The 9,078-nt window shown below is 39.1% G+C and overlaps 1 protein-coding gene across 1 annotated transcript in view; it reads left to right on the plus strand.

Annotated features, from left to right (window-relative positions):
- LOC107677550 (5-hydroxytryptamine receptor 2A-like) overlaps positions 1 to 4,322 on the plus strand; it is a 6,601-nt gene extending 2,279 nt beyond the window's left edge. The window contains exons 2-3 of the mRNA XM_016472479.1: positions 3,162 to 3,362; positions 3,505 to 4,322. Of these exons, the coding sequence (XP_016327965.1) occupies positions 3,162 to 3,362; positions 3,505 to 4,307 (1,004 nt within the window). The 3' untranslated portion in view covers positions 4,308 to 4,322. The remainder of the gene's footprint in view (positions 1 to 3,161; positions 3,363 to 3,504) is intronic.
- The last annotated feature ends 4,756 nt before the right edge of the window (positions 4,323 to 9,078 follow it).

A 9,078-nucleotide genomic window follows, 5' to 3' on the forward strand; every position in this document is an offset into this window, starting at 1 on the left:
CGGACACTCCCCAGACACCGGAAGACACCTTCCCTCCAACTTAGTCCAGTGGTGTCTGGGAGGTCCACGGGGCGATGGTAGTTGGCCCTGAGCCAGAACAGCTGATTAAGGACGGCATTCTCTAACGCTGTCACCGCTGCGAGCTTGCAGAACTCCCCGGCGTACTCGTAGAAGGGGAGATCCCGGCGGGATATGGTGAGGAAACGAGCAGCGATCTCCATGTGGTTGTTTAGGTCGGTTATTCTGTCACGGAATCGGGTCTGTGGAGGCAGGCAGGACGACGAGGACAACAAGGATTCCAATAATGACATTTATTGTAGACACAACAAGGCAGGTTCAGGTAGGTGAGACACACAATCGGGGTAACATTAACAATAACCGCCAATGCTCAGACAGACAGGAACTAATATGTGGTGGATAATTAGTGGCAGACAGGTGAGCACAATGAGGGTAATTAATGATTAGTACGGGCTAAACCAACACAAAGGGAAGAAACCACAACAAACAGTCCACAGGGGCGTTACAGTAAGTCGCTTTGGATAAAAGTGTCTGCTAAATGCTTAAATTAAATTAAATTATTATTATTTAGAACATTACACTGTTCTTCTCGCATGTTGTAAATGAGTCTTTATATATTAAAATATATACAACTGCCTTTATATTTTTTATATTTTACACAAATTTTATTTGTGGTCCTTGGCATCAAAAAGTTTAAAAACCTCTGATTTCAATAACTTTATTTCATATGGTACACTTTTTTTTGGTAGAGAAAATTCAGCCTGTACATTTGTCTTGAACTATTGCCTTCCATTGTAAGTTTTTTACTGTAAATTCAAATTTTCTTTGTTCTTACAAACTAAGGGACAAGTCATAATTATTTTCTGACATAATCAGAACCTGCTGTTTACTACTACAGATAATAATTCTTGTGTTATTTTCTGTGGTTGTCGACAATGTGCCACAGATGCTGTTTATAGGCATGAAATTGTTCAGAAGCTAGAACATTCCTTTAAATCTGTGTCTGGGGTCATGCACAGGATTTTTATTTGAGCATTTTTTCTGAATCAGCACTCATCAGACGCCTCCAGTGAATTTCTTCCCGGTCAAAGGTGTAAACTGCCAACTTTATTGTGTTGTAACATTTGTATCTCTGGAAAATGATGCATTTCTCTTCAGAAAAATAATTAGGCCTCCATACATTTTGCTGGAAGGTGATTTATTTAGGCGCATAATGAGTGTGTGTTGGGCCGTCTGGTGTGTCCTAAATTAGCCTGCTTGTATTCACTCATGGGGAGAGAAATCCCTCTTCCTACTCCTTCCAGCGCTTTGATGAGGAATTAATTATGCAGTAACGATGCTGTGCTTTGGTGTGTTTGTGCAGCAAAAATTGTTATGCTTCCTATTTGATGTCCTGAATAGTTTGACCAAGGAGAATAAAACATGCCACTTCCTGGTTCTATCAGATGTACGTGATGTTGGTGTTATGACAGCTGGCCTTCACTAAATGATGTATAGACAGATTTACGATAACGCAGAACTAAATTATTTATTCTCCTTCTTTCTTCTTTTATTGGTGGAGTTTGTCATTTAGAGATCAGAACTGTCCATGAAAACCTAGACAAAACAAAGTCTGCCTAAAGCATAACACATCGTTTTTAAATCAAACATGCAAACACGCAACACAGAACTCATTTTGAGTGACCACAAATAATCCACAGCTGGTATCATCTTTTGCTCCCTGAAACGTGTTATTCCCACATCTATGATGTAATGTTATTATATAACCGAGTAAGAGTAATTTATATAGCCTACGTGAAACAGGGTTGTGATCTAGAATGCGCAAGGCACTAAGAAACAGCTCTCTATTTTAGCTGAACCTGTTGTGAGAATTCTGGGAGATTCTATGACTTTCCAGTTCGAAGCACACCAATGAGTGTGAAGGTGCTGCTGATGAGACTGTATCTGCACCCGAGAGTCTTCTACTCTCTCATCTTACATTCCTTTGGGTTCAGACCCAAAGGAATCAAATACTGAGACACAGCGCCTTCGAAAACATATCTGTTTTTTTGTGAGTCAGCAAAATAAAAGGCTGAAGCTTGTGAAATACAACATTGTTTTGCCAGTGACTACTGGTATCCACTTGATTCAAGATAATTATTATTGATGATATTGAAAACTAAATAAGTGGAAAAGATTTGAAAGTTCAGATTAACAATGAGGTATTACACTACAAAAAGCGATTAATGGCCATATAAAACTATTTTGGGTTCCCCAAAGAACCAATCAGTAAACAGTTCTTTTTGTCTGAAAAACATTTTAATAATCTGAAGAACCTTTTGTGCAATGGAAAGGTTCTGCATGGAACCATCAATAAAGAATCTTTATTTTTAAGGGTGTAGAGCAGTTTTGTGTCAGTAATTCTTAAACATTACAGTTCTTGCTTCTGTATAAGAAGCAAATTCCATTTAACAAGGTTATATAATACATTTCTATTATTTATGCTTTTCTCTGAGGTACACTTAGAATGTAAGTGAATTTTTTTGTGGCCAAAACACACTTTACAACAACTAATTGAGATTTTTCAATACCATTTTTGCTGCTGTTGCTGTCACTACTAATACTACTAATATAATAATAACACAATTTAAAATAATTGAATGCTAAATACTTTTCTTTTGAGCTTTCTCAAAAAATTAAGCAGCACAACTCTTTTCAGCACTGTTAATAATAGGAGATATTTATTGAGCACCAAGTCAACATATTGGAATAATTTCTGAAGGATCATATGACACTGAAAACTGGAGTAATGGCTACTGAAAATTCAGCTTTGCCATCAGAGGATTAAATTACATTTTAAAATAAACTGTATTAATATATATAAAACAGTTATTTCAAACTGTAAAATTATGTCACAAAATTATTTTTTTATATGTGGTTTTGACAGTGTGAACGCCTTGTAAAAAAAGTCAGATTTTCTTGCTTACATTGCTCCATGGATTCCTCATGCTATGACCCCTGAAATATTTTATATTATAGAACTGTATTTAAAATGTAGCCTATATATAAATATAAATATTTAATACATTCTCTGACTGTAACCAACAACACACAAGTACATGCTTGTACAGAATGTGACACTTTTTATGTCTTTGATATGTTAGGTTACACCTGGCCCCTTCCCTGGGCCCTATGTCCAATCTGGATCTACCTGGATGTTCTCTTCTCCACCGCCTCCATCATGCACCTGTGTGCCATCTCTCTGGACCGATACATCGCCATCCGTAACCCCATCCACCACAGCCGCTCGAACTCTCTAACCAGAGCCCGTGTCAAAATTATAGCAGCCTGGACCATCTCTGTGGGTAAGTTCTAGATGCAAGAGGAAATTGCTTTCCAGCTCAATTCTGAAATGCTAAACAACTGAGACTGCATCTATTAGCACTGGTATGCCAAACCATAGCTCCAAGCTATCTTCTCTCTCATTTTGTCTCCATCTGTCTCAAGTTATCTCCATGCCTGTCCCAGTCCTCGGCCTGCACGACCACACCAAAGTCTTCCGGAATGAAAGCTGCCAACTGACGGACAACAATTTCGTTTTGATTGGCTCTTTTGTGGCGTTCTTCATCCCGCTCATCATCATGGTCGTCACCTACATTCTCACCATCAGTGCTCTTCAAAGTGAAGCGACTTTGTGCCTGGACCAACTCATCGTGCGGCCAAAATGGTCGTCCACTATTGGACTCCTTCCACGAGGCTCGCTGTCCTCTGAGCGTCTCTTCTCGCGTTCGTCTCTCTGCCGCGATGGGGCTTCCAGAGGATCTGGCCGTCGCTCCATGCAGTCCATCAGCAATGAGCAGAAGGCATCTAAAGTGCTAGGTGTGGTCTTCCTTCTCTTTGTGATCATGTGGTGTCCGTTTTTCGTGACAAACGTTATGGCGGTGGTGTGCGGTTCAGCGTGTGATGAAGATTTGGTGGGGGGACTGATGAATGTGTTTGTTTGGGTGGGTTATCTGTCATCAGCAGTCAACCCTTTCATCTACACGCTATTCAATAAGACTTACCGTGCTGCTTTCGGCCGGTACATGCGATGCCGCTACCGTGAGGAGAGGAGGCCTCTGCAGCTGATACTGGTCAACACCATCCCTCCTCTGGCGTACAGCTCCTCTGGGCTTCCCCTGAAGGTGGAGAACTCATTAAAGAGGAGGGCAGAGGGCAGCCAGTCTGGGAGCTTCTCCAACACAGACAGGTCAAACTCTGGAAACACACAAAACAAGCAGGAATGGGAAGAGGTAGTAAGCCATTTGTGAGACTCCAGAGGGTTTTTAATTATGGTTCACATCAACAGACCTTAGAGACCGTCTCTTTGTAGGTGTAAAAGCTTGAAAAATTAAGTCTTTTATATTAATGTGTCCACCTGTGCAGCACAGCACAGTCAGCAGATCATACTACCTACGGCTCACAGCCAAAAGAGATGACAGATGCTTTAAATTGGGCGAACAGCAATAAAGTTTTACAACTCTCTTTGTGGGACTCAAATCACAACATTATGTTTATTTTGTACAAGATTTGTAACATACATGCTATAGATGATTACTTCACACAAATATCTCATGAAAATAGGAAGAACAGCTATACGAATTAGAGGGATACTCCACATAAAAATAAAAAATCTCTCATCATTTACTTACCCTCATGCCATCCCAAATGTATACGACTTTCTTTCTTCTGTGAAACACAAACAGAAATTTTTAGAAAAATAATCTCTCTGAGTCCATATAATGCAAGTCCTTCAAAGTTGATGCTTCAAAAATCATGCAAGTAACAAACACAAAGGTTAATTCATACAAACTCAGTTGATAAATCAGTCTTTTTAAACTTCAAACTTCACTTCTGACCAACTGTCGGCATGAACATTAGCATGTTGTGAAACTCGCACAGAAGTGACAGTCTTCTGTGCTTCTACATCACTTTTCGAGTGAGTGTCACAACACTCTTACATAATGCTTACACAAGGTGTGAACTCATATTTGCCAGAAGTGATGGTTTATAGTAAGTTCAACATATTAGCATTTTTCTCACACACCTATTGTTTCTTTTCATAAGACCATTGATTAATCCACTGATTACAGCTGAGGGTCCTGTCCACTTGCATTATATGGTCTCACAGAGATGGTTTATTTAGCTAAAAATTTAGTTCATCTGACTAAAGAAAATCATACATCTGGAATGCTATGATGTATGGTGACTAAATGATGACAGAAGATTATCCTTTTGAAGATGCCAAAATATTTAAAAGTTTGTTTTTTTTGCAATTTATCTTGCATCAGGAGAGAAATTGTTTCATGTTCATTAATTTATTAATATTATAGATTGTATTGTGAAGACGTGTATATTATATAGGTAGATTAAATAAACCTTACAAGGAAGATTTGGTTTCTTTCTTTATACAGACGGATTTATGGTCTGTTCAAATGGATGGGACTTGGCAAATTAACTTGCAAACAATTTACTCTGAATCATTACATGCAATGGTGTAGTCTACATGATACGTAGGTATACGCCGTATACCCACTAGGAAAGGTGAAGGTTTTCCATATACCCACTTTAAAAAAGCGCGAGGATACGTAACAACATCGTTTTGTAACAGAACTTTCACACGTTCATTCATAATTCAACCCGTCCATGTTGCGAAGCACCTACTTTTTGAAAATCACGCCGTGTTTCTGTTGATGACCAGTGCTATTGCGCAACTCTTGCACAGCATTGAATGTAAATCACTAAAGGAGATATGAAACAAAAGCAAACTCAAACTACACTCTTAAGCCTGGCTCACACTACAGGATTTTTAGCCCGATTTAGCCCCGATTTCCCCCTCCCGAGAATCGGAGCAAAAATCTTATCGAGCCCCTCGATCGGTAATTAAATAAATAACTAGAGAAGGCTGACTATAACCAGGTTGCTTCCATTTGAGTAAGAAAAGCCTTGGCTACTCTTCACCCGAATTAGAAAAAAAAGCTCTTCTGGTGTTCAGTGATGCGAGGACAACGTTTGAGCGTGTACACGCAATATCTGAGCGAGAGCAGAGCCAATTCATGAAATAAAAAAAAACAATGTATAGTTAAAAGCACACGGACGCCCCTGGTCACGAGGCGATCACGTGAGCCACTCCCTCTGGCATGATAATCTTAATAATATCTTGTAGTGTGTGATGTGCCATGATGTTAAAATCTTGTAGTGTGTGCATGTTTAAGATTTGAGAGAAGATAATCTGCAAAGATTCTCCTTATGTGTGAGCTGCAACCAGATTTTATAATCGGTTAGGATTTTAAAACTCCTGTAGTGTGAGCCCAGCTTTACGGTGTTTTCGTAAGCCTGCCCCTGAAGCTGCTGCTGCTGCAGCTGCAGTAGAGGACACAAATTGCTTGAATGATTTCATTGGCAAGGCTTAAAAAACTTGCAAATGATTACGTTTTGTGAGGACGCACCAGTGGCCCCATCGGAGCAGTGACAGATCAGTCAACTGTCCCGAACGTCTTTCACACTGGCCTCTGGACATCAGATGGTCACTACCTGACCTGGTCATGATCAAATATGTTAGCTTTGCTTGGCGGCATAAAGAAAAAGTATGCAATTATTTGTAAATTTAACTGTCTGAAAACGAAAGTAAATGAGGGGAGTTGAAAGAATTCTTATCCTGTGGCTCCGTCTAGCAGTTGTCCTCTAGAGCAGTGTTTCCCAACCTTTCTTTAGTTGTGGCACCCTTTGGAAATTTTAACAAATTTGTGGCACCCTACAAAATTAATTTTGTCACAATATTTGAATTTCTAACTTCGATATGATACTTTGAGAAGTATAGATATTCGGTACAGCAGGAAAGAACTGCAGAATATACTGTCATACAGATATTTTTAATATTATAAAAAATCAGTAGGCTAATTTCTAATGAAAAGACCAATTTATATGACAGATTTTAATGTAGGCTTTTATTCATATGTAAACATTGTGAGATAGCTAGTTATAATGGTAATTAAACAAAGTTTTGCTCAATCAGTGTATTTTTGATTTTACAGTTGGGTAATTTTGTTGCAGTAGCACGAGATAGCTTGATTTAAAACTTTGAATTGAATAAAAAATGACAAGCAGTCAGTAATCAAATAAGAACAAATAAAGCAATTACTAATGATAGCACAAATAAAAAAAAATAAAGAAATTACTAATAAAAATAACGATACAAACAAATGAAATTAATTGCTTTTTAGTTTTTCAGGTAGGTCTAACACACAGTAGGGCTATTAAGGCAGCCGGAATTTCAGTGCATCTCTACTTATTGGTGACATCAGAAATTGATATTATATAATAGCCTAGCTGCTTTTTTGAACATTTTAGCAATTTAAAATTTTTCAAAAATATGAAAAAATGATTTTACACGGCACCCCTGCTCTCGACAGACGGCACCCCGGTTGGGAAACACTGCTCTAGAGCAGGGGTGTCCAAACTTTTTTCACAGGGGGCCAGGTGCAAAAAAATATGTGTCGTCTTGGGCCGCATGGCTGTAAAAAAAAACAAAAAACCTACTATTAGACAAGCTAATTGATTATTGCCATTAATTTGTCTTTGTCTGCTTATATGTTAAATATGCTATTGTCTAAAAATGTTATGTGTCCGCTAAATATATATTTTTATATGCCCCATGATATTATATAATTTTTTTAACCTAAGAATCATTACAATGTATTGCTTTCAATATTTTTTTTACTCACCATTATTAACTTATTAATGTGAAGAGTGATGTTGTGCCTTGGATTTCAGAATTGATGTCAAGTCAGGAGTAAGTCGTGTAGTAGAGATACGAAGCAGATCACAGAGATGGCTGTCAGTCAGCCTGGCTCTCAGTGGACTCTTGTTCAGCGTCATCAGCGAAAATGTTTGCTCACATATGTACGTGGAGCCAAACAGACTCATCATCCTTTGAGCATGACGTTTGATTAAGGGGAATCTGGATGTTTCCAAACTCTTGTAAAACTCGGACAGGGGAAGAAGCTGGTGGCGGCTGCGAAGAGAATCATCGCACTGAAGTTCTATGAGTTCCAGCTGCACATTCTCTTGTACTTCTTCTACATTAACAGAGAAAGGGGTTGAGAACAGTTTGATGTCGCTATCAATAGCGGAAAAGTCTTGAAAACGCTGATTAAATTCTGTGATTAAGGATGTGAGCACTGTCGAATATTTATCCATTTTTCCAGGGATGTTGGAGTCTGAAAAACTCGAGATGATTTCGGACAAACTAGGAAAGTGCACAGCATTGCGGTCACTGATTTGTCTCTCAAAAAGTCTTAGCTTCACAGCAAAGGATTTCAAGTGCGCATACATTTCCGATATCAGCTGGTCCTTGCCTTGCAGGCTTCATCAACTAAAAAAGCAAGGTCTGCCAGCCAGTCAGGGTTATTGAGTTGATCAAGTGTCAGATTTTTTTCTTTCAAAAACTGGTCAATTTCAGCCATCGCACGTTGGAGTGATATATTACGTCACCGTATTCTGCATCAATATCAGACAGAAATGCCCGGAATTCTCTGTGGTTGAGCGCTCTTGAACGAATCAAGTTTATAGTTTTTACCACAGTGGTCATCACATCATCCATCTGGATGGCTTTGGCACAGAGCGCTTCCTGGTGTATGATACAGTGCATTTTCACAGCCTCACCTCCACTTTCGCAAACTTTGTTGCATACCATGGAAGCCATTCCATTCCGCTCGCCGATCATGGCTGGTGCTCCATCGGTTGTAATGCCACAGAGCTTGGCCCAAGGGAGATTCATGTTTTCAATCGCACATGATACGGCTTCAAAAAGATCTTTTCCCGTTGTTGTACTCTTAAGGCTCTTCATTTCAAGTAGCTCTTCTGAAATGCAAAAATCACTGTCCACTCCTCGCAAAAAATGAACAGCTGTGCAGTATCTGTGGAATCAGTGCTGTCATCACACGCAATTGGGTAAAAATCAAACGTGGGAACTTTGTCTGTCACTTGTTCTTTTAGATTTGCCGACAAGTCTTCAATTCTCCGTCCGACTGTGTTTCTTGA

The sequence above is a fragment of the Sinocyclocheilus anshuiensis genome, unplaced genomic scaffold (assembly GCF_001515605.1).
Source record: "Sinocyclocheilus anshuiensis isolate Anshui unplaced genomic scaffold, SAMN03320099.WGS_v1.1 scaffold472, whole genome shotgun sequence".
Classification (NCBI taxonomy): domain Eukaryota; kingdom Metazoa; phylum Chordata; class Actinopteri; order Cypriniformes; family Cyprinidae; genus Sinocyclocheilus; species Sinocyclocheilus anshuiensis.